Raw genomic sequence first — 26,758 nt, 5'->3', positions numbered from 1 at the left:
CGTCCCTCTTGAACAGTCTGGTAGATCAGCTGAGTCTGAACGGCTTTGAAAACCTTCTCAAAACTCATCTCTACCGAATGACCTTCCCTGTAATGGGGCTGTAATTTTTACTTTTCTGTATATAACTATTTTGTTTGTTTTGTTTTGTTTGTTTTTGTTTTTTCTCATGCAGCACTTTGTTTCAAAAAGGTGCAATATAAATAAACTCTTACTTACTAATCTGTGTCGGACACCGGCCCTTAACCTTGATCCAATTCTAAAGATTTTTTTCTCTTTCCTAAAAGTTGCCATATCTTTAACTTCTCTGCACACAGTTAGTCTGCAAACTAATACCAGTGTACAAAAGGACAAACTAGATTTGTTTTGAGGTAAACTAATTTTTAAAGACAAGATCTTTAAGTATCAGCGTATGTTATTGTTACTACCTTTCGCAAAAGTAGATGGTATTCTAAAATTACCAGTCTAAAAGTACAAGTAGTTTGTTTAGTTTCTCAGGTGCAGAAGTTAAATGAAAATGCGCTTGTTGTTTTTGATCTAAAATAGGTACACTCAAAGTGCACTGACGTAAACTTGTTGTTTTCTAGAGGAAACTTTGAATTTAGCAATTAAAAAGTCCAAAGTCAAAACTTCCAGTGTTTGAGAATGCTGATATGTCTGCTGTGATAAACACTGTTACTGGAGCACTGACATGGAATCAAAAACTACAGTGCAAATAAAAACTGATATCCTTATCATGCTGCCAGTGTGTCACAGATGCCTGACTGAAATCTCTTCACGGCCTCACTATTCCTGCGCATTTGACACGCAACATGGCATAGGGGAGTTCCATGCCTACAGCCCATTAGTTGAACAGCCTTGTTAAATCTGGTATTACGGGTACATAAGAACTCTACAGGGAGCCAACACATTTAATCACTTTCAACACCTCCCTCAGGTGCTACATGGGAGGTAGTCTTTAGATTAGCACGAAGTGAATGGATATACTCTCACTGAAACGTTGCTTCAATGTAGAAGTATATACAATGAAATAATTCTTCCAACTTTTATCTAAATTTATCTAATTAATGAAATAATCTTTAGTTCCACTTGATGTGTAATCATTATAGGACCTGACCCGTTCCATTGCATATCAGGCATTTCGATATAAAACGTGATTTCAAGTGATAAAATAATACTACTGGTGTGGGTTTAAGGAGGAATTTGCAAGTCTGGTGGAAAATAGGCCAATGCCTTTGGTTGATGACGTCATTCCTTATCAGTCAGCCGCAGTATCGAGCAAGCTTTGGATTCCAGTTGATGTGTACTGCCATCTGCTGTTTAAATCAGGGGTGGGCAATGTTATCCAGAGAGGGCCAGTGTGGGTGAAGGTTTTTGTTCCAACCAAGCAGTTACACACCTGATCCCACTAATGAACCAGTACAGTCTCTGCTGAGGAGCTTGATTAGGAGACAGGTTTTGCTTGATTGGAACAAAAACCTTCACCCACTCTGGCCCTTTCTGGATAAGATTGCCCACCCCTGGTTTAAATGGACTGCCCTCGGATTAGAAAGGCTGCCTGGATCTGAGTGAAGCCTACAACATATTAGTTGAACCAGACCCACTGACCCCCAATTTTTTGTGTAAAACCAGAGAATGCTATCTGGTCAAGAAATATCACTAGTATAGTTGCTTTTACTTGCATGCTAGTGCGTCGTCCTATTTTGCTCACCTGGAAAAACCCCAAGCCCCCTTCCCATGCCAGATGTTAAGGGTTGTCATGTTCCATCTAAACCTAGAAAAGATTAATTTTACTTTAAGGGGGAACAAGGCTGAGTTTGGCAAAATATGGTCTCCATTTATATTTTATTTCACTACTGTTACTGGGATAAAACATTGGAGTGACGCATAGTGCTCTAAGTATTGCGTAGAGGAATGTAAGAATGTGTGGATTAATATGTGTAGTTGTACAAATGATTCCATTCTCTTTGTTTCCCCCTCTTGCTCCTTTTTGAAATAGCTTGCTCCTTTGTGAAATTTACACCTTTATGTAATTTCTTTTATTATTGCCATTGTTGTTGTTATTTGAATTAGTTGTGGACAGTTGTAGCCTGCTGGGTTGGGACTGGGTGGGAGGAATGCATTGGGAGGATGCGATGGGGAGATCAGAGGGTTGTAAAGGGGAGGATGGCTTTATATTTGACATGTTATATAATACTGTATCATATATTTAAGAATATATGATACATGTTTAAAAAATAAGGCTGCCTGGAGAGTCATATCAGCACAGCGGTCAACGAGGGTATCAAGGGGCAATTAAGTATGTGTGCAAAAACGAATTAAAGCAACTGTAACGGGATTTAACTGAAAATAGGTGATGCCTGCTCGGCAAAAGTGTAGCCCTCCAACCCATTCGACCACATAGGTCGTATACCCTCTAATACAGTGTTTCTCAACCCAGTCCTCAAGGAACCCCTATCCTGCAGATTTTCATTGTAACCCTGCATAGGTAGCCCTGCTTGTACTTACTCGACCAATCATCTCGCAGCACTTAATTATGCAAGGTGTGCAACATCTGACAAAATTCATTGCTGATTGGTCGAATAACTACAAACAGGTACCTATTTAGGGTTGCAAAGAAAATATGCAGGATAGGGGGTCCTTGAGGACTGGGTTGAGAAACACTGCTCTAATACGACCCACAGGAGCGTTTCCTAAACTAGCGCCCCTACCGGCGGCAGGGGTTATGCCACAGATACTTTTCGCTTCTGTGCAATGTGGGTTTTTACCTACTTGTTGACATCCTTTTTACAACGCCTCATAGACAGGCTGGTAGAGGCAAGTAGTCAGTAAACAGTGATAAAAACAATGTGAGAACAATAAAATATGAAGTCAGTGCGTTTTTGTGTTGTTTCACCGTCTAGTATGGTAACTGTGCTTGCTATTGGCAGCACGACCGCTAGAGGTCGCTTAACTTTAAAACGTAACTATAGGTCGCAATAAGCTGCTTGTACAAACGACCCATGAGGTGGTTTCTTCGGTGGAGGACAGTCTCAATAAGTGAGTTAAAACAATAACAACAGCATAGTGACACCGTTTTATTATAAATCTGTAAAAATGAGAAATTGAATGGCGAACATGAAAATGACAGTAAGTAATTATATCATTTATAAAAGCAACAACATAAAAAATACATGTATCTGTTTACGAACAAAATTTTGTACTTTAGCTACCATGGATTTAAGAAAAGTCTTCTCACTTTATATCAAATCAAAAAAAAATGTTCAGTGCATCCCAAACGTCCTGATCAGAATCTTTGCTTTCTGAGGAAGTTCTTCTGCTCTGAAACGGAGATGACACCGACCGTGCTTTTTCCAAACGCGAACAGAGGAAGAAAAAAAATATAAAGAAAACGCAAAAAATCACGGCATTTAAGAATGACATTTCATCCACAAACCTGACAAAAAAATTGCACTTCAAAAATACTGGTCAATGAATATTTGTAGTACCTCTCTCTACCAGTTTTGGTCATACAGTACATTAACACAGCGATAGTATGTTGGAGCTGTCAGTAGATTAACGGGGGGGGGGGGGGATTCTTGTCTGTTGTCATTTCAGCTGCTTTTCCTTTTAGTACAGAATTGCATAATAGCATATAAATAAATAAACACCCATGACATCAAACAAGAAAGGTAAAAAAAGATTTACAAAACATACTGCATATCTAACATAGTGTCTATATACTATTCATATAATTACATAACCGCATCATTCAGAAGTGGTACCTAAGTACACTTTCCATTTCGTCCTCCGACTCCAAGCCGTAGTGTGATTTAGTGTTTCTCTACAGCCTGCAGCTTTCAGGTCAAAGTCTTTTGCATCATCCCTTAAGGAGCTCCCTCCCAACAGAGTTGGTGTCTGGGGAGGAAGGAGCCTTTTTGGCCTTGGGGCAGTCTCGGGGTTAAAACACATCTCTTTTGTCACATTACATGTGCATCTGTGGCTCCCCCTGGGGGCCGGAAAGTGCTTGCCTTGGCATCTGACTAGTAGGCAGAGGTCTAATAACAGTCAGGAGACGATGGTTTGGTCTCTTTCTCGGCACTCAACAGCTCGAGTGCGCTGGAACGTCCCTGAGATGAACCCTCGTCCTCTCTCCCGGCGTTCGCCTCCATCGCCTGGGGCTGTTGGAGGTTCATCTCTTTGACGGTATGCTGGCGCTGGAGCAGAGAAAACCTCACCGCCGGAGGTTCACTCGGTCCTGCCTTTCGGGCCGGGCGTGGGCCGGACAAAGTCGGCATGGGGCTACTCACCAGGCTGTACAGAGGCGTAGTCCCACGCTGCACCATGTGAATCCCCCCTAAGGGAATCATGAGTCTGTGGGCCTTGGTTGGCTGCTGGGAGTGGAGAGGCAGGTGGCTCAGGAGTGTTTGCCCCCCCTGAGGCAGAGCGGACACACACTGGGGGGAGAATAGGGTCCGACGGGTCCCATCCACAGTCGAAGTGTCCTGAGGGGAGGGTAAGGGACGGGGTTAGAGGTTAATCCATGACATAACCACAAGCTGTGAGGTTTCAGCAAGGGTGAACTGAGATGGAAAAGCCCTTACAGTGATCACATCTGTCCAGGCAGATGTGATCACTGTAAGCTGTTGATCACTCTAACAGAAGTCAAGATTGGTTTTAATGAATATGCAATTTGCAGGTGCGCACTTCTCAAATAAAATATAAAATATAAGTAGTAAAACAGACAATATTTCTATTTCACTGGATTTAACTGACTGACAGACAGGCAGCTTCCCCAGTTGTACTTGGCCAATTACCCCACTCTTCCGAGCCGTCCCGGTCGCTGCTCCACCCCCTCTGCCGATCCGGGGGGGGGGGGGGGGGCTGCAGACTACCACATGCCTCCTCCGATACATGTGGAGTCGCCAACCGCTTCTTTTCACCTGACAGTGAGGAGTTTCGCCAGGGGGATGTAGCGCGTGAGAGGATCACGCTATTCCCCCCAGGCCCCCCCCTCCCAAACAAGTGCCCCGACCGACCAGAGGAGGTGCTAGTGAAGCGACCAGGACACATACCCACATTCGGCTTCCCACCCGCAGACACGGCAAAATGTGTCTGTAGGGACGCCCGACTAAGCCGGAGGCAACACGGAGATTCGAACTGGCGATCCCCGTGGCGGTAGGCAACGGGATAGACCGCCATGCTACCCGGACGCCCCACAAATCAGTGTTTTGATGGAAGTTTTTAAGTGTGTCTGATGTGTCAGCTTGCTTTTCTGGGTTGTTGGTTAGCTAAAAACGTGATTAACACGAGCTAGCGTTAGCTCTGTTGAACCGCTGCTACCTGTATCTATTTTACAATATCAGTATTAAACGCATGTGAATTTTTCTCCTTTCTCAAGGCAAAGTTAAGTTTTGTTCTTGTGATTATTAAAGTTATCTTTTTCCCCACTTATTACAGCCTCGGACCCTGGCTCAAACTCTTGACCTGTTAGGTGGGCTAAACAGGTGGGCTAACTTGATGCACCATCTCAGAGTTTCTAGTGGTTTTTTTTGTTTTTCTGTCGTTGGAGTAGAATTATGAGAATTATGAGAATTGTGTAGTGTACCTGAGAATTATGAGAACTATGGCCTTCACGGCCTCTCACTAGGCAGTGTAGGCCATAGTTCTCATCATGGCCTACACTGCCTGAAGAAAGGCCATGTATTATGAATTATGGCCTACACGGCCTTAAGAGAGGGTGTGTAGGCCATAGTTCTCAGCTGCACTCTCTCACACAGCATTTATTTTATTTATTTTATTACTTTATTGATCCCCGTGGGAAGCCGCCGTGCAGCACCCGGGGACCCACTCCCGTTCATCTTGCCATGCCTCGGTCAGGGGCACAGACAGGAGTACTAACCCTAACATACATGTCTTTTTGATGGTGGGGGAAACCGCAGCACCCGGAGAAAACCCACCGCAGACACGGGGAGAACATGCAAACTCCACACAGAGGACGACCCCCAAGGTTGGACAACCTCGGGGTTTGAACCTAGGACCTTATTACTGTGAGGCAACAGCACTCACCACTGCACCACCGTGCCGCCAGACCATCACACGCCATTTAGCCCTGTGATGGTCTGGCGGCCTGTGCAGGGTGTCTCCCCGCCTGCCGCCCAATAACTGCTGGGATAGGCTCCAGCATCCCCGCGACCCTGAGTAAGGATAAGCAGTTTGGAGAATGAATTAATGAATTAATGAATGAACTATAGGTCCAGTAATATCGCTTAGCATTGCCTTAAGTACATTTTTAATAACAGCAGGCAGAGGCCTAAAATGACAGTAAGTCTGTGTCACTTTAGGCCATCTAGTGATTTCAGAGGCGGGTTTGCGGAGCAGAGGTGGCGAAAAAATAATGAAACGCTTAACTAGTTTAACAGTAGATTAGATTAGAAGAGTGGATTCCTGAACTTCCTTGGTTTCGAAATAGTTTCTTTCCATAACACTTCACAATGCCCTACACAAACTCGTAAGTAGTTAGTAAGGAACGAATGAGCAATAAATCAGGAATTAACTGCCAGCCGCTGAATATAGATGGCAAGGAGTTCCCCAATAACTCTGAGTTAAGTCCACTGTAGTACGGTACACAAAATCATATTTCCCATGAATGAAAGAGCCCCACAACGGCCACTTTAAACAGGCTGTTTGATCGCCGTAACCGGATTTAAACGGTGCAAGTACAGGAATGAGTCTCTTCAGGGACTTCTGATTAGAGTGAAGCGGCTGATCCCTGTAAACAGTTTCCACTGTATTCCCCGGCGTTGTTTTTGTCGTGGACATGTGGTTCCAATCTCTGCCGTTTAATGGTAGGCCTGCTCCTCGGTTTACTACCAAACCGCCCTGGGAAAACATGTTGTGTCTATTTGGGATCTCACCTGCATTATTTTAAGGTTTTCAGGGCTGCAGGGCTCGGTCTGGGTGATAAAAAAGAGCAGAGTTTGCCTCTCCTTCCGTTTCTAATAAAGGTGCGACTTTAAAATTTAACCTCACATGTGCTTGCCTATCTATATTTGTTCTAGGTGTTGACTTAACTGGCAGTTTGGCTGCACCACACCAGATGAGCTCGATGAAAACGGCAGACTTATTTTAAAATCTCAGCACTAAACCAACAGAGACGGGTCATGCCACAGGTGAGTGTGAACACTGCGGCTCACGGCACCCACAGGTTGACCCGCGTTAATTTTACACACAACAAAAAAACAACCGGCCGTATCAGAGTCAGACCAAACGTCTGCAACAAATAATAACCGACCAAATAATCGCCATTTTTATGGAGAGACCTGATCAAACAACACAAACAAAATAACTCGTGCAACCATGTGTTCAACAGGATCTGTGCATTTCTATTGCGCAGGGTTGGTGCAGAATTATCACCACATAATGTGCAACCCTGCATGCTTCCTGTCTCACAGTAAGCATGTCTTATCATCACCTGCTTATGGCAAACCCCTATTCCGTTATACCACTAATATTCCTCAAAGTATCAGTATGATTAAATCTAATCACACCGGCTTTAGATGGCATTGGATTAGATTAAGTTATATTAGGTTAGATTTCACAGGCTTTTTTTTGTGTAGGAAATTTGTTTTAGACACTAGATGCTTGCTGCACAAGACGGTACACATAATAGCACGTAGCGTGACACATTGCACACCGCCCGTCATACATTTAAGATAGGTACAACACATAACGAATATAACAGACACAAAGTACACGGCACATAAATACACCACACAACACATCTCATATTGTTACTTTAGAGACTTATTATGTCTGGTTTTTGACATAATACTTTACACTTAGCTCTTTCTAAATGTACTCTTCACTTATCTTGCTGTGCACATGTTTATTATGCTATGTGTTACTGAGAGCAATGTCCATCCATCCATCCATCCATCCATCCATCCAGCCAGCCATCCATCCATCCAGCCATGATCCACACCGCTTGTCCTGCTCTCAGGGTGCTGGGGATGCTGGAGCCTATTCCAGCAGTCACTAGGTAGGCAGGCGGGTAGACACCCTGGACAGGCTGCTAGGCCATCACAAGGTCCACACACACACACACACACAGGGACAATTTAGTACGGCCGATTCACCTGACCTACATGTCTTTGGACTGTGGGAGGAAACCGGAGCACCCGGAGGAAACCCACGCAGACACGGGGAGAACATGCAAACTCCACACAGAGGACAACCCACCAAGGTTGGACTACCCTGGGGCTCGAACCCAGGACCTTCTTGCTGTGAGGCGACTGTGCTAACCACTGCGCCGCCCTGCCACCCTGAGAGCAATGTACCAAGTCACATTCCTTGTGTGTGATCATACCAATAAAAGCTGCACTTGAGTTGATAAGTGCCTCATGTTTTGAAAGTAACAGACAAAGAAACTTACCAGTCTCGTCTTAGACATTGCTGTAGTGGGTCTGTCCGTTGGGAGAGGAGTGGCTTGACACTGAGCCGAGGTGGAGGGATGACAACTGGATGGAGACAGGGAGTGGGGACGGGAGTCACAGCAGGGAGCTGGGGATGAAGGAGGTCTGGGCAATGGGCTACGTGAAGGAGACAGCTCCCTCTCCGGGGGAAGGGTCTTAGCCGGGGGCGGGTGACGTGTTTCTGACGGGCTGCCAGGAGACCGGGAGGGTATCGATTTTGAGGTATCAAGATGTTGACAGGCAAACAGCGCCCGCCTGGCAGTGGCAGAGCCAGACGTGCTCTTCTGAGCGGGATCCTTAGTGGTCAACACGAGGGACTGGCTGGGCTGAGGCTGAGACTGTCTGGTCTGGACCCCCGGATCGATCTGGTCCTGATAGTGCGAGGCGGAACGTGGAGGGTTGTCAGCGGACCGGGACACCTTATTTTCATCGCCGTCATCATTCTTACAACGGCCTTCCCCAGCATCTTCCCTTGTCTCCAGATCAGAGTGCTGATGGCGTTTGTATTCGTCTGGCTCGGCGGAGTAGTCGTCACAAACTCCTAGAGGGGAAATTCTCTGTTATCTACCATCTCGCTTTTTTAAAATGCTCATTCAGTCTTGATCTCTATCTATTACACCCCCCCCCACACACACACACACACTAGCTTACTGTGCCACTCATTGCACTATTATTACTTATTGTGGTTTAATGGCCGTGTTTAGGTGAGTATCATAAAATGCCAATTTTAGCACTGCACATTTTTTAAACAGTACTAATTGTGTTTTGAATGTGGTCCTCTAGTTTGTAATTTATGAAATAGTTTACATTTGCGAGTATGAGATGTACTAAATATGACAGTGAAACTCGCTAGTGCAAATGACTGGTGCTGAGACTTAACTATTAGCAAGAAATGAATCCTGGGAGAAGTGGGCATGTTGACGGGTCAAGTAGCCAGGGGTCGCCTGTACATTTGTGGCAGCATTGGCACAGCCAAAGAATGGAGAAAGAACCCTTTACACTTTAATATAGGACGACCCAAGGGGCCGTTCAGATGTTGCGTGCACAAAATCATTACTTGCCCCCCCCACCCCCCTTTTTCTCCACAATTGTACCCGGCCAATTACCCCACTCTTCTGAGCAGTCACGGTCCCTGCTCCACCCCCTCTGCCGATCCGGGGAGGCCTGCAAATACGTGTGGAGTCGTCAGCCGCTTCTTTTCACCTGACAGCGAGGAGTTTCGCCAGGGGGACGTAGCGCGTGGGAGGATCACGCTATTCCCCCCAGTTCCCCCCTCACCCCTGAACAGGCGCCCCGACCGACCAGAGGAGGCGCTAGCGCAGCGACCAGGACACATACTCACATCCGGCTTCCCACCCGCAGACACGGCCTATTGTGTCTGTAGGGACGCCCGACTAAGCCGGAGGTAACACAGGGATTCGAACCGAAGATCCCCGTGTCGGTAGGCTCCAATTCATTACTTTCAATGGAGATGCGTGACAGGCGCACACGAAACCGACAGCGATGCCGTCGCGGCGCTCATTCATTGCGACACGTTTGCTCTATTTCATGCACGCTGCGCCTTCGAAGTCGCTGGCGCTGGTGGTTCATCCCTCGCGGTCCCGTGCAGCACTGAGAAGACTTTAGGCCACGCCCACCTTCAGCGTTGACCCCACTTACGCCCGCTACTCGTAGATATTGACTCGAGACCGTACAATCGGCTCCCATTTTTCTTCGGCTACCGCTGCAAGCACTCGAAACAACAGAGCAGGAAAACGAACACCATATATGTAGAGTGAGTAGGATTTTCTCAGAAATCAGTGTACAGACTCATTGAAAAATAATCCTTCTCAGTCATCACTTATGACCCGCTACACTTGTGTGGCGGTGTCTGTATCTACTTTGCTATGTGTGGGACGTTTCTGGGCGTTAACCTTGGTGCATCGGGAGTCTATAGGGATCAGGTGCCAGATCAAGAAGCACACACCCAAGAGGAAGTTGTGTCAATGGCAGACACAGCACCGAAAATACGCAAATATAGCAAGGCGAAACGCCAAGCGGACAAGGCTCGTTCCAAAACAAGAGTGCATCTGGGGTTGGCATTCACTCGCTGGCGAGCACTGAAGGAGAGGATGGGGAATGAAGAGCGACGCGGATTTGACCTGTACACTGGGATGTGTTCTGGCAACTCCGGTCAGGGGACGTGTGCTTCTGGTGTCGTTGAGCCGGGGAGGAGGAGCCAGTGTTGTGTTTACAAACCACAACCGACAAATCCTACTCGTTCTACCTTTTAGGTAATCAAATAATGTCTTTTTCAGAGAGTGGCGTCCGAGTTTGTCCGGTGTACCAAACCGGCTATATTACGGGCTTTGACCTGCACGGCTGCTGTGAATCATGCCAGCCTGGCTCTCACACCTCGGGTGCTGTGCCCGTACTGTGCTCGCCTTCGCCAGGCCAATAAGTAGCAAAGAGCAGACGTTTTTGCTACTGCGGCCGAGGATGTATGGCCACTGCGGGGCTCGTATTCGGTCGACAGGGCTCTGGACATCTTGGACCCGCTTGGCAGGCCGGATTAGCCGAATCCGCCTCCTCCATTCACCGATCGCCATGTGGGTCGCCCGTTGCTCCCCTCCCGATGGAGGAGCTGGAGCTCGGCAGCAGCTCACTGGGTGCACACCTAGGGGACCCTAGGCTCCGCTTCTCCACCTTGACAGCCCTGTCGGTGACAGGTGGTCTTCTCTAGGAGCTCCCGGCAATCATTGAGGAGGTGGCTGCCTACAAAAACCTCACCATGACGCCGGCAGAGGTGGCCGCTCCCCTTGAACTCCCATGGCGCGGGTATGCTCTCTCCCAGGCAGAGGGGGCTACCAGGTATTACCCGATGATGGCCCAGCATTTGTGGGTTTGGCTGGTGAACAGAAATGCTTAGAGAGGCTGGGCCTCTCACAGGACATCGTTCGCGCTATTCAGAGCATGAGGGCCACGGCTACCAGAGCGTCTTACACAGCCAAATGGACAGCTTTCCAGAAATGGTGTGCAGAGAGGAACCTGAACACTACTGCGTGTTCCCTGCCTCATTTGCTTTCATTCCTGCAACTGCTGGGGGACAGGAATTTGACTTTCAGCACGGTTGAAACGTATGCTGCTGCGATTTTGTCCTGTCGTGAAGGTTTTGGCGACAAATCTGTGTTCATCCACCCACTAGGGGAACGTTTCGTAAGATGCGTACAGAGACACTGGCCAGTGTCATGCTCCCTAGCCCCTTGGTGGGATTTAGCGCTGGTTTTATGCATGCTGGTTAAAGCTCCTTTTGAGCCTTTGGATAAGGTGCTGCTTAAATTCTTGTCAGCCAAACCAGCTCTGCTCTTGGCGCTGATGCCTGCAAAGAGAGTTAGTGATTTATCTACTCTCTCAGTGGTTCCTTCATGTCTCAGGATCCAGGGAGATGGCAGCTCTGCTATTTGATGCCCTAACCCAGCTTTTATGCCTAAAAGCAGCAATAGCTCTTTCGGATTGAAAGTAATAACCTTGGAGGGTTTTTCCCCCCCTCCTCCCCACAAACCAGAGGAGGAAGCCGTGTCTCATCTCCTCTGCCCAGTGCACGCACTGTCTTGCTTTGTTACGTGCACAGCTGTCCTACGCCATTCTCGGCATTTGTTTGTGGACCACATAGAGCAGTCTCACGGGCTTCCTCTGTCGGCGTGGCGCCTGTCCCACCGGCTGTGTGAGGCGGTGTCACATGCATATCTTGCCTCTGGGATGGTTCCCCCGAAGTGCATTAGTGCGCACTCCACCAGCAGAATTGCATCATCCACGCCTTTGCATGGAGGGTTGCCAGCGGAAGACATTTGTACTGCGGCTTCTTGGTCTTCCCCCTATTCTTTTTGTTTTTGTTTTTATCTGCTGGATTTCTCCAGTTTCTCTATGAATCACTCTATATTGAGTGTGTCGACAGAGTGATTGATATCAGGGGATTCGGCTGTGCTCCCCCCCCCCCTGCTTTTGCCATATGGAGTGTGGTCTTTCAGATGCAGCGAGCGCACAGCAGGTCATTTGACAAGAATTAACCAATTATCTCCACAGGACTTGCTTCACCCTTTCCGTCCAAGGACAAATCCAGCAGTAAAGCTGCTGTGAGTGATTTATGGCACTGTAAATCCATTTATCTTTGTTTTGACTTTTTTTCTCAGTTAAGTCAATTTAGTCAGTGAGGCTTATTACTAAATTACTGCTAAATTACTGGAACTTACGGGAAATGCCCAAATACACAGCCCACCGCAGGCCGCTTGCGATTTGGACCAATTGTCCCGTTTTGTGTCATGATAACTTACATCATCGCAGCGCACAGCTTTTGGTTGCTTGGTAACAACAGCAGGCACGACACGCATGGGCGCAAGTCCATCAATCCTCGGATGGCATCCAGCGTTTTACCTGTGTCCCCGTCCACAGGGTTAATGGTTGTGTCAGGAGGGGCATCTGACGTAACATTTTGCCAAATCAGTATGCGGATTGACAAGACCATACCGGATCAGTTGAGGCCTCCGTTGACAACGGCCGCCATTGGTGCTGTGCCCTCACATGGTACTAATGGAAACTATAAAATCCGTTGCGGCGACCCCTGAGAAACAGGGAACAAGCCGAAAGAAGAGGAAGTAATAGCAGGCACGACTATAGCACAAACTCCCAAGCACCTTGGATGAAGGGATGAAAGCGTTTAGATGCACCATCTGAACAGCCCGTAAGGACGTTTCCACACCTATAATCCATTTGCTTTGCTCCGAATCAGGGACTAATTTGTTTACAATGTTGCACTCGCACCCTGGTTCGGTTTGTTTTCACACCGCAATATTTAAAAACGGACCAAAATTGTTAAACAAATGTCATGTGTCAGCAAACTGTTCCCTCATTGGTCAGAATTTTCGTGTGGGAATGCTATCACTATCGTCTGAAGAGAAAAACAAGGGAAAAATACATCGAAAATGGTGCAAAACCCCAAAACTTATGATTGCAGTTGTCTCGATACTCTGGCTGTTATAGCAGCGTTATCAGTACGAGTATCACGTGCACTTTAAACGTGAATCTAGACGTTGTTTCGAAAATAATGCGTTAAAGTGTTAATTTTGGCATCAGTTGTTTCTTAACAGACATACTAACATTTGTAATGCATTAATATCTCATTTGGGTATTTATCTTGACAGAATATAGAGTTTAAAAACCGGCCGTCATTTTGACCGCCCATGGTCGTTTTAGGTACGAGGGAAATCCCGGTCGTTCTAGTGTTAATGCATTTCGTACGAAGAGACGCCGCTTCAAGACACTTCAGTAGGAGGAAGCACGCTTTGAATACTGCGTACAGGGACATATTCACGCAAACATTTCTGTTCCGAAGACGCATCGGGTAGGCTTGTTTCGTCCCGTTGGGTTGGGTTGCATTCTCACTTCAAACGAACCGCTCAAGGGTTAGACTGGAAGCGAGCAGAGGACCACCCTTTCTTCGCGATCCCGCTTGTATTGTCCCGCATCCGAGTGCGACTGCTGTATCCACATCCGCCCAAACGAACCCATCTTTGAGGAGAGAACGCTCCCGGTTCCGAAACAACAACAACTGCTCCAAACGAGCCCGGCTCTGTGCGTAACTGAAGTCTACTGACTTCTGCTTTCTACTGCAGCGGTCATACCAGTTTCCTGTCTGTTGGCGTGTGCTGTTGACAGTGGCATATTTTTCGTGATGCCTGCAGGATTTACCATGGACAAATGTCAACGACATGCACACAACTGTCGACAACCTTTCACCTGCACCTACCAGCAAACGGGTGAGAAGTTACCAGTTGTACATATCAAGTTACGTCCACAATTATGAAGATGAGTATCCTCATCCTCATCCTCGTGGCCGTGCCATTGTCAGTAGCACACGCCAACAAACAGGAAACTGGTATGACCGCTGCAGTACAAACCGGAAGTCAGTGGACTAGGGTTATGCACAGAGTCACCCCCTTAGCATGCTACGTCTATCTGACGGTTGCTTTGATGATGTCATGGCACACACACACACACACAAGAACAACTGCTACCTTCATCAGTGTTATCTGGAGGAAATCCTTTCTCTTCATGTTTTTCTCCAGCTGCGTTAGACCTCATGTGTTCTGTGAGGGTTACTGTAAAAAAAAAAAAAAGAGAAAAAAAAGAAAGGGGAAAAACCCAATAGTTAACAGCAGCATCTCATCCGAGTCTGACTACGCCATGCATGGAATTCCCAGAGTCTATCCTTTACCTTTGGTTTCGGAATCCAGTCTGCAGTGCTTGCAGACATAAGGGGAAGGGTCTGTTTGCGAGCAAGTGTGTTTCCACGGCTCACCGGCATCTTTGCAGTGGGCTCCACACGCCCCACAGTCCTTTTCCCCGCCTTCTCCAGCATGCCCATACTTCTCATTGGCTCTGTAATTGTGAGGACACACATATACAGTTAGTTTCCCGATCACTTTGGGAAACATTGTGCATCATTAGTTGATTGATGCTGGTCCTCTCAGCATGTTCACCACAATCAATATGAGTGTAATGTGACCTGACAGCCTGCAGGCCTTATGAGTAGCACCTGTAAGCCACTTTTAGTGTCTGTATTTATCCAGTGTAAGTGCTCTATCTGTTTGGCAAACGCCCTTACTACACACAGTGAGCTCAGGCTGTGGCAGCTGGGTCGGGGGGTCCGCCCTGAGCCGTGTTACCGTACACTGAGGGGTCTCTGAGCGAGACTTCCACTCCAGCTTCAACAGAGAAGCTTTCATAAAGCCAAAAGAACCAGAGCCCCTCCGCCCACCTCCCACCCCTCACCCTTCCCGCCCTATAACCCCAGCGTGGCTCGCACAACCACCCAGTCCAAACAAGTGGGGGAGCCTGCGATGTGGCCCTCGGTCCTGGAGTCTGCTTACAGCCAGCCAGTAAAAACAGCCCAGAGAGGGAGGGGAAACCCTGACCCAGACCAGCTGCTGCTCCAAATAAGCATGGAAAAAACACCGAAAATGAAAACAAGTTCTTATAACAAACAATTATTGTCATCATAATCTGCTGTTTATTCGTCTATTTTCACTACGGGATCATAGCTCACAAACCGAGGAGGTATCGTCAACGGGAGCATTAAGTGCAAAGCTACATGAGTCTGGGCAAAGAAAAATATTCATATTTTAGTGTCACGTCCGTAATCAAGAAGCAGCTGGATTCCATAGGCTTCAGTGCACGCTCTATTTTATTACGTTTTCTTTTTAATTTTTTCTTAATTTTTTTCCCCATGAGTGCCCTACAAATGACATGTCAGTATTTGACCACCTTGTTGTCTCTTCTCTGTCTTGCTTTCCCTTAAACACAATGACTAGACGGGGGCAGCAAGTGAGGCTGCAAGTGGGTATGAGGATGTCCCTCCAATAGGAAGGCTGTGACGAGCACCAAAGAGAATCCCAACAGGAATTTGTTAACAGACCCCTAGAACCAAGAAAACAAACAGATGGAACATCTCAGCGTTCACTTCTATCGCATCACTCCACCGTGTTCATTTATTTATTTTTGGAGTCCCCCCCCCCTCCTTTTTCTCCCCAGTTGTATCCAGCCAATTACCCTACTCCTCCGAGCCACCCCAGTCGCTGCTTCACCCCCTCTGCCGATTCGGGGAGGGCTGCAGACTACCATGTGCTTCCTCCGATACATGTGGTGTCGCCAACCGCTTCTTTTCACCTGACAGTGAGAAGTTTCGCCAGGGGGACAGATCACCATAGGAGGCGCTAGTGCAGCAACCAGGACATATACCCACATCCGACTCCCCACCCGCAGACACGGCCAGTTCTCTCTGTAGGGACGTCCGACAAAGCCGGAGGTAACATGGGGCTTCGAACCGGCGATTCCCGCGTTGGTATGCAATGGAATAGACCGCTATGCCACCCGGACGCCCCCACCGTGTTTAATTTTAAGAGGCTATCAAAAGTGCAAGGGTGTGTCCCATTCTTGAAATTGAGTCTCAACAGACTTTCGTTGGTCAAGTTAAAACTAATGGAATGAAAACTATTTCCAACCCCACACCTTACACCTCCTCTGAGCTACAAAATCAATCAAAACTATACCTATTAGTCAGGGTTTCGGTGTAACCTGCTAAAATGTCTCCTGGAAGACCTCTCTAGCACATTAATATGCTCTCAAACATACTTCTAACCTGTTCCACTTGCCCCAAGCTGAAAGCAAATGAGATGTGCTACCACTGGACATCTATGGCCGTGATAGCTGGTGTAAATGAGCCCCTGCAGGGGTAGAGGAAGCTAGGTAGTTTCCTGGCTCCGAATCCTCAACAGACGGGCTCTGTTGGCTCGGACACCCTACGCTTGGCCTCTCCTACATAGTGGAAAGACAACAGTTTCCACAACATACCACTCGCTGCCACAAGCTCTAACGCACTCACTGTGGGCAATGGTGTTAGAGGAGGTGGAGGGCTGAGGAAAGTAGTGTGTATGTCTGAACCACAAACGTAATGGTATCAGGTAATGAATGAATGGACTGTCATGCAGCTATGCGTACTGTAATGTCGTGCTGAACTGTCATAAAGTCATACTCACCCTCCCTCACAGATCCAAACTTGTGGCGGGCGCTTATATCTGTAGGGTGGCTGGACCTCCTCACTTTCCTCCTCCGCCTTTCCTCGAACGGACACGGTGGCGTAAGTCGAGGGCTGTCTCTCCGGTGTTGCGACATGGTCTCTGTCACAGGACTGCCTGTTGTGAACCTACACTCGAAAGAGACATGGGAAAATTCACCAACTCTGCTCCAACACGCCCACGGAGACAGAAGTTGGATAATTGTCATTGAACGTTGTGTTCCACAGCATCTCCAGTACTGCATGTCTTTATTTTTTTCACATATAACCTTCAGTTGCAATTAATGAAACAAAAAAACAAAACATTTAGTTAATATTTAAATGGTCTTTAGTATGTCTGTTAGGAAATGACTGGCACCAAAATTAACATTTTAACAACTTTAAATGTGCTCTATGAATATCTATTACTGTACTTGACTTTCTCAACTTGACTTGATATATTGAGTCAGTGGTCAAGTCACAACATACTCTGATCAGGACAAGTCAAGTCAAAAGACCTAAACTTTAATTTCCAAGTCCTAAACAAGTCTTCCTGGGAATTTGATCAACTTTAATTTCAAGAATTGTTTTCCTTTTTTTATATTTGTGAAAATACTTGGTTTTTTCCACGTTATTTCTGTTGAGTGAAACTAGGATTAGAACAAGCCATTCAAGTTATTTAGCCACAAGCCTCAAGTAAGTCAAGAATCAAAGCTGTTTAAATCCAGGTCAAGCCCAAGTCTCTCTCCTTTTTTCCCCCCAAGTCAAGTCTGAAGTTATCAAATTTATGGTTTGGTTCAGACTCGAAGTCACAGTGACTCGGCTTCACACCTGTGATACTGCATATCGTAATTTGGCTTTTCAAACAATTTTACACAAAGGTCAGTGTTATAGTTACCTCAGTGGAGCATGGTCTTTTACGTTGCTCTGGCTCCATGGGTTCAGTAGTGCCGTCTGACATGGAAGACATGGTGTAGATAGAGGAGCTGAGCCTCTGTTTGCAGTGCAGCAGAGACAGAGCTGTCTTACTAGAGAGGCCAAGGGGGTTGGGGTCATAGCTGCTGGTGGACCAGGTTGAATACACAGAGGGCTTCTGCTCATCCAATAGAGATGGGTTTGGCTTGATGTAGTTCAGATAACACCAACTGTTACAGGTGCTGGACTGCAGACTTGGAAACAAATTGTGTCTAATGGGAGAGCAAACGCCAGGTAGATAAGTCTGTTCGACCTGCTTGTCTTCCTCATTGGATGCATCAGCTGATGTGTGCTTGCTCTCTTCTTCCTCCTTTACACGCTTTTGCTGTTGCTGCGACTCCGGGTGAAGTTCTATGCTGTTTGAAGGGGAAAGCATCCGCTTGTTGCCCCCCGAGCTGGACGACCTCAGACCATCCTCAAACCAGACCTGAAACTCTGCATTTAAATCCCTGTGGCTACAGTAATCCGATATTGGGATAGTTGTATTGGATGAAACAGCACCAAGAGGCTCCCCAGGCCTGAATGGGGTTATTTGAGACAATGTGGTATATATGGCACAGGCTGAGATTTGGGTGTCTGCCTGGAGACGCACTGCCACCACTGGAGATGTAGGGGGTCTAAGTAACTCTGTGCTGGAGGTGATGTTTGGGAGAGAGGTCAGAGGTTGAGAGGGACTCGACTGAACGGAATATTCCTTATGTCTTTGTGTGGGGATCTCCAGCTTCAGCCCAGAGGCTATAGGGAGATAGTGAGCCATTGCTGCTCCAACAGAAGTTAGAGAGAGGCCTGGGGGCTGCCCTGTGTGTATAGGTGAGGCGTTGTCCTTTACAGGGTTAACAGTTGGGCTATCAGTAGGGGGAAGTTCTGCACTGCCCGTAAATTGAATATTCTGACTACCTTTCCACCGAGAGAAGAGCTCTTGGTGTTGCGATCTCACTGGATTACATAACACTGCATCACCTGACAAGGGAGAACTCGGGGACCTGCTACAGTGCATGGCACTGGGGGTCATCATGGATGATGTGCTGGGGACGACAGGATCACAGATTTGTTTGGTGGGCTTCCCCTCCTTTTCCTCCTCCTCCTCCTCCTCCTCATCTGGGTCCCTGACAGTGTTGTGTCTCACAAGGAGACATTTTCGTCTCTCTCTCCAGCCAATGGCTGAGCGTTCAGGAGACAGACAGCTGTAGTCAAAGGATTTGCTGCGGCTCTCTGACATAAGGATCCCTTGTTGTGGGTCATGAGGTGCCTGCTCTGAGGCTGAGCGCCTCATCTCCCTGTGCTGATGTACCCCCGGAACAGTCAACATGTGAGGGGCTCTTGATCTTCTCAGTGGCGTTGCTGATGTTGCTTTCTCCATGTCTAATCTAGTTGATTCTTCAAAGGATGCAGAACGGCTTGATGCATAAGATGCACTGCTGTCCTGGCTGGGGCTGTGGGGCAGGGATGTAGAGTCAAAGCTGGACTCTCCAGAGGACTGGGTTGCTTCAGCCAGGCGTAAACGCTTTTTCTTTGGAGGAAGCTTTTCAATTGGGAGTTGGGCCAGAGTGGGGCTTCTTTGTGGCCATTGAAATTCGTCAAGCTTCTCAGACTGTTTGGAAGTAGACTCCGGCAGAGACTTCGCGTTTGTGTTTGAATCCTCTGTCACCAGTATTTCTGGAACCTGAACATTGTGCTGGCGGACCAACTTTCGCGGTGTTGGTTTTGTGGACTGTTGTTTCTGATGGATTGCTTGATATTCTTCATGAGGAGGAGAGCTTTTCACTGCCTCTCTGCTCTGATTCTCAGTGCACAAATTTTCCTGTTTTTCAAATGAACTAGTATGCTGAATAACTGAAAATGTTTGTAACGTGGGTCTTCTAGGGACATTAATTTCATCTCTACTTGGTCCTAAAGAAACGGCAGGGGAGGGTGAAGAGGAAATGAAAGGAGAAGGATCATCAAATTCAAAACTCTCCTCTTTCCTTCTCTTGCGCATCACTGACCCGCCAGGTCTGATGGGATGGTTTAATAGTTGAGGGCAATCCATTTGACTAGTTGCTACCTCACTTGTATTCGAGGGATGCTGTGCTAAACATTGGCTTTGCTTATGGGTCTTGTAACCTTTCCAGTCTTTGCATCCAGTGCCACAGGCCTCACACTCATACGGCTGTGGTTGAATTTGCTTGTGGTCAGGCACGGTGGTTATGTTGTCATGGTAAAATAAATGGGAACTGTGAACTTCCTCTTTAAGAGGTTCAGCACCAAGTGGGATTTCAATAGCTGGCTGGCGTCTTAGCATCCCGTATCGACGGGATGTCTGCATCTCTGAAAGCTTTCGTTCATCAAAGGATTGACTTAAGCGAAATCTACATGGACTGCCATGGGGTGCATCTAGCAAGGAGGCAGCAGAGGGCATGGAGTGACTTCTCAAAAGAGGAGCAGTGGTTGTTTGGCCACCAGGTGGTTCCACATTTTGGGCCTGATGATAAAATTTTTCACATGGAACTCCCATAGTGATGGAGCCACTATTTTTGTAACCAGAATCTCTTTCTTTGTGGATGATGGATTCTTTTATTGATAAACCCTTCTGAGACTCTGTGCTATTCTTTCTAGAGAGGGAAAACCTCCTTGGTTTCACGCTGTCAATCTTACTGGTGTCTACCACTGCCTCATTGATGGTAATGAGCTTAGTGATATGGTCAATGACTTGCTTCTTAGGTACTGTGAAAGGGATGTTTTTCTCCACCTTACCTGAGGGCTGCTGGTTCTGGTTACGACACATCCTCTGCAACTGTCCAAGACGTCCGTATTTACCGAGGATGATTTCTGCATAGCTTTTGGCACTTGTGTTGGGGGGGCTATCCTGTGACTGCTCCGTGCTTTCAGAGCGAGAGAAATACCCTGATTCTGTACTTCCTCTGCTCCCTAGAACTAATGATGAGGTCTTTTCATCCGGGCAGTCCAGCGGACCATGTTTCCCTCTACTCAGACGCATGGCCAGCCTCTTCTTTACTGCATAGGAGTCATCTGTCCCTCCAGAGCGATCTTCAGCCTTGTCTGGTTCATTGCTCTTGAGGGATGATACACAGTTTTGTTTTTCCAAACTGGAAGTTGCTGATGATAGCTGTCTGGTGTCATCCTCTGACTCTTGGTCCTCCAAAGGCCTCGACTCCCCAAGGGCCAGGCCCGCCTTTACCCTGTGTGTATGTGATTTACGGTGTTTGTACAAGTTACTCTTGGTCTTAAAAGAGAAGCCGCATGGGACACAGGGATAGGGCCGCTCCCCAGTGTGGGAGCGGACATGTTTCTGGAGGACACTGGGCTTTGCGCATGCACGGCCACAGTAAGTACAAACGTATTTGCCGGGCCGCTGAGGTTTCCGCTCACGTTTCTGTTTTGGGGTGCCCTCCTGGGTTTCCTGCTTAGATTTAGTGGAACTCGTTGTTGCAGAAGCCGAGACCCCAGTCGGTGAGCAAGGGGCCATGGTCGTTTTTTTTGTTGTTGCTGCATCAGCATGCTTGCCCTCCTGTGCTGTGCTTGAGCTGACACTCTGACGCTGATGTCTGAGACGCTTGCGATCAGGGTGCTGTCTCCTGGATGGTTTGGGTTGCTGGGATAATTCATGAGGCTTCTGGGGGCCGATTTGCTGTTGCAGACTGTGTTGGGAGGGAGACTTGGGCTGGGGGTCTTGGTGAGGAGACTCTGGCTGATAATGTTCTTGATCTCCGGACTGCTCCCCAGTAGTCAAGTGACTATGCAAGGCCTCCATAAAATGGGAAAACAACCTCAGGTAGACACATAGGATGCGTCCACCTTTGTCAGGCTACAGAGTTCAACCCAACTCATTAACTGAGCGTTGATCTTAATGTATGCACATTTTATTTAATTGTATCCACTTTAGTTTGTGTAGGTTTATCCTTTGCACTTGTTTTGTTTATTGCTTGACTGTAGAGTGATGGCATCAAATAGGAAATGAGGGTATCAGAGAAGGCAAATGTGATTTGTCATGCATTGGAGAGAAAGTCCTTTGCCACCCTGAGCTAAAGCATCCCATAATGTAGCACTGAGCTGCTGCTGTTGCTGCACAACCTAGTGCTCAGTTGAAAGTCTGGTTCGTCTATCTTCTTAACATGGAGATCTGCAAACACAAACAAACTAATGAGATTAGATCACATCAAAATAGAAACATAGGATTAAACTACGAGACACTGAAAAACCTTTAAACCCAACAGCTTGATATTTATAGTTCATCTCTTATGTAACTGAAGTATGTGTAATAATATTTCAGCTGTTCAATCAGCTGTTGAATATGTGAGAATTAAAACGTTTCACAAAATATTCTCCACAGAAAATCATATAAAACCATTGATTCTGGTCATTTTAATCAATACGCCCTATATTTGTCTCCAACAACCATGACAGGATGATTTCATCTAAAAAATAACAAAAAGCAACCTGCAAATGTCTTCTGTATTTACTCATCTGCCAAACAATTCTTATTTCTAGGCTGTGAACTACAATGCCCTTCTTTAAACAGGATAGAACCCCCCCCCCACCACCCATTTACTTTGGGTAGATTTTTCAACTTTATTGCCAAACTTGAGTGTGTTTGTCACAGCCCGGACAGTTATCAGATTCATTCATCTATGCTCAGCCCTCCCAGCAGCTAGGCTGAGAGACGAATAATGTGGACATTTTGCAGCCTGCAGATGCCACTAATAGCAAACACTACAAGCCTTATGTGAGGGAGTTAGAGTGGAGGTAAGCGATCCTGGGCAGAACTTAGCAAGAGCTAGCTATATTTTGAAAGCATACTGCAAAAGAAGTCACCCTTAAAGAGCCTTGTGAATGTGCAAACTGATTGGCAACAAGTAGGGACCGATGGAGATGTCGGCTTGCAAAGAACTCTCCTGATTGGCTGATAAGAAGCAAATACAGAGCCCATTTCCTCCGTTTTTCCATCTCCGTTTACAGCACCTAGGATAGCCACAGAGATGTTTTTTTAATTTGTCCCCCCTTTTCTCCCCAATTGCAATTACCCCCTCTCTTCCGAGCCATCCTGGTCTCTGCTCCACCGCCTCTGCCAATCCGAGGAGGGCTGCAGACTACCACATGCCTCCTCCGATACATGTGGAGTCGCCAGCCGCTTCTTTTCACCTGACAGTGAGGAGTTTCACCAGGGGTACGTAGCGCGTGGGAGGATCACACTATTCCCCCCACCCCTACCCCCCTGAACAGGCGCCCCGACCGACCAGAGGAGGTGGTAGCGCAGCGACCAGGACACATACCCACATCCGGCTTCCCACCAGCAGACACGGCCTATTGTGTCTGTAGGGACGCCCAACCAAGCCGGAGGTAGCACTGAGATTCGAACCGCCGACCCCCGTGTTGGCAGGCAACAGAATAGACCGCTACGCTACCCGGACAGCCCGAGGCCAGATTTTTTTTCTTTCTCAGTGCATCTGCTTACTTGATAGCTGTCAGGATGTAGAAAGAGTCTGAGCAAATATTATAAAATAAAGTGTTCTGAATTAAAATGACTGATAGCCACTTTAAATCAGTCAGCAGGAAATAGAATACAGCCTATGGCATGCAGCAGAATCCATAAGCATCTTCAATCGTCCGTGCTTACTCACTCTTACATTACATCAAGGAAAGGCCTTTGCTCGAGTTTCCTTTGAGTTGTAAAATGTCATGGCATAAATAACTGCACTGGGGTTGACTAAGGGAAGTGGAAAAACGGGACACGCAAACCTGGCAATGGACTTCTGAACGTGCTAATTAATACCGAGAATCTCTGGCGTGCTACGTCGTCCCAGTAGGAAAACACATGACGGCATATGAAAACACAGGTTATATGACAACGGGTTTTGCAAACGACCGCTGTAGCTCACAGTGCTGCAGTGTCATGAGCATCAAGCACCACCTGAATGGTTCTACTTACTTTATTTGTGTGATTAAAAACTCGCCATTTGCCCTCGATGGAAGCGTAAGGTGGCTCAATGCAGATATACTGATTAAAAAAGAAGAAGAAGAAGAAGAAGAAAAAAAATGCACTGCCCATTTTTCTGCCAGCAAACAGTCGTCCCACGCAATGACCAGCTGGCTTCTACACCCACCTCCACTGGAAGATGGCAGAGCTGCTGGCAGACAGCCGAGTCGCTAGTTGGTGAAGCAAGTTTGATACGACTTACTCACACCCGAAGCTGATTCTAATTAAACGACGCGACGTCAACATTTTTGCTATGAAGAAGAAAGGAGCAGACATGCTTTTTGGTTGTTTGCGGAGCAACGTCAACGTCTCTTATAATGCAGAACAGCGGAGCACAGAACCTCACACCCCATTCCTCCTCGTTCCCACCTAGACCTGCCCATCACATCCGGTCCGGAGCTAGCTAAAGTTTACACCTGTCAGAGTGCAAATGCAGCTTCCGGGCAGCCTCCACCGCTCCTTTCTCCGCACCCCCCCCCACTCCATTTTAGTTTCCTCCTCCCCTTCATCCAGAGCTCTGTATTCCAGCCTCCTCTCCGCAGAGGACAGGTTGCAGGGCCTGCCTCAAAGCAGACTTGTGCGGGTAACAGAGGCCTCGTTCCCGAAGTCAGGGGGCTTGCTAGCAATAAATCAGTCAGCCGCTCGGATGGTTGGCGGGAAATGGATATCCCCCAAAATCCCCACCAGTCCCGCCAAAATCGATGCCCGCGTGCCTCTGACGATCTTTGCAAGAACACCATCAGAAGCATTACCACTGAAAACTAATTAATATGCTGCGAAAGATTAGTGAACTGTTGCATGCAGCCACGCGTGCACACACAAACACACAAAAAGGAGTATTGTATAAATGGATTTTTAAAAAAAATTCTTGTCAATTTCCTCTCCTCTCACTAATGGGCACCCAGCGGTTGTTCCTATGGTAACGGCCCTAAACCATGTGGTAGCAGATGGAAGGAGAGCTGAAGGGCTAAATTTATCTCCCAGCATCCCTCGCTTACTCCTGAGAGCGGGAAAGAGAGAGAGAGAGAGAGAGAGAGAGAGAGAGAGAGAGAGAGAGAGAGAGAGAGAGAGAGAGAGAGAGAGAGAGAGAGAGAGAGAGAGAGAGAGAGAGAGAGAGAGGGGGGCAGGCAACCGAAGGTGCCTCCCGACTCAAAAGCCCGAGCTTTTTTGGAGAGGGAATGGTCCACCATCTAAAAAATCAATACTTGGGAGTCTTGAATTCCTCCTCCACAGATATGCATCTCTCCTTTCAGCAGGAGCGAGAAGTGAAGACACACACGAGATGACAAAAAACACAACAGTCCACATTCCAAACGCACAACTGCTTTCTGCTCATACACTTCTGCTTTGTTTCTTCTTCTTCCCCCCCCTTTCTTTTCTTGTCTTTTGACTGTTCTTGCTTTTCTTTTAACTGTTCTTGCTTTTTTATTGACTTGATTTATCGAGGAAAAAATGGAAATGTGAAAACTGAAATTTAACAGCTAATTTTTCCATATTTATATATATATATATATTAATTTATATATATATTAATATATATATTTTATTAATTCTATATTTATTTGTATGTTTATATATATTTATTTACATATTTATATATTATTTTTATTTATTTATTTTTATGTATTTTCCACAGCTAATTTTTCCATATTTTATATTTATTTATTTATTTTTAGATATATATTTTCCACAGCTAATTTTTCCATATTTTTATTTATATTTATTTATTTGTTTTGATATATATTTTCCACATCTAATTTTTCCATACTTTTATTTTTATATATATTTATTTATTTATTTTGATATATATTTTCCACATCTAATTTTTCCATATTTTCCAACACCTAATGTAACATATCTATCAGGTCTAACAATATTTCAATTTTAAAGACGACCTAGAATAAACTGAAAGTCAGCTCATCAGATAAACAATATGATTTGGTCATCCGTTCATTGACCACCACAAGGCATAGTAAGCATTGTATTTTGTATTTCTTTTTCTTTTGCAGTTGCACTAGATCTCCGAGACAAATCACACCTAACAGATGCAGAGAATGCCCTCATCTGTTTGGTTTGTGTTGGGTTTTTTTTCCGTCATTGTGTCAAGCCTGTGAGCATTAGCGAGACCATCGAGTCAGAAACCACGACTCCATCAGCAGTCTGATCGCAGCGCTCTCTGGGGACGGAGGAGAATGCTGTGGGCATCATGCTCCACACACACACACACACACACACAAACACACACACACACACGCACACCAATATTCCTCATATCTATCTCTGTCTATGAGCCTTGGGAAGACTCCACAGTTGACAACGTGGACACACACACACACACACACACACACACACACACACACAGCACGGAGTGCGGACGCACAACACAGGGGGCCCATTCACGTCCAGTTTAAACAGTGCACTCGAACGCACAGCCAACAGACCACTGTACGCTACACTCTGCCTCTATCTGCTTCACACATGCACACACTACTGACACAAGTGCATGCACAAATACACACACTTGCACACATCGTCCAGTGCACATATGTTTAAAATGGAAAACTAAATCACAGTCTTCTAATTTCACATATCTCCTTGGGATATGATACCACAACGTGACCTCCCCCCCCCCCTCCCCATTTTCGTAAACTGCAGGCTCAACAACAACACCCCAATAACGTGAAGTCCTGAGCAGAGAGAAAGTCGACAGGCTCGCCTGCATGACTCACATCCGTTCCTCACACAACACAATCAGTCCCTGGCACACCAACT

At 46.6% G+C, this 26,758-nt stretch overlaps 1 protein-coding gene across 1 annotated transcript; it reads right to left on the bottom strand.

The window, feature by feature from the left end:
• Positions 1-13,339: 13,339 nt before the first annotated feature.
• hivep3a (HIVEP zinc finger 3a) lies at positions 13,340-21,763 on the bottom strand. The gene is made up of 5 exons (XM_056297955.1): positions 17,936-21,763; positions 17,021-17,187; positions 14,701-14,864; positions 14,501-14,584; positions 13,340-13,374 (listed from the first exon to the last, which is right to left on the bottom strand). The coding sequence occupies exons 1-5, from the start codon at positions 21,761-21,763 to the stop codon at positions 13,340-13,342; spliced, it is 4,278 nt and encodes a 1,425-aa protein (XP_056153930.1).
• Positions 21,764-26,758: the final 4,995 nt, after the last annotated feature.

Source organism: Lampris incognitus, chromosome 18, assembly GCF_029633865.1.
Source record: "Lampris incognitus isolate fLamInc1 chromosome 18, fLamInc1.hap2, whole genome shotgun sequence".
In the NCBI taxonomy this organism is placed as follows: Eukaryota; Metazoa; Chordata; class Actinopteri; order Lampriformes; family Lampridae; genus Lampris; species Lampris incognitus.
Note: the sequence above shows the minus strand (reverse complement) of the source record. Positions and strands in the feature narration are given on the sequence as shown.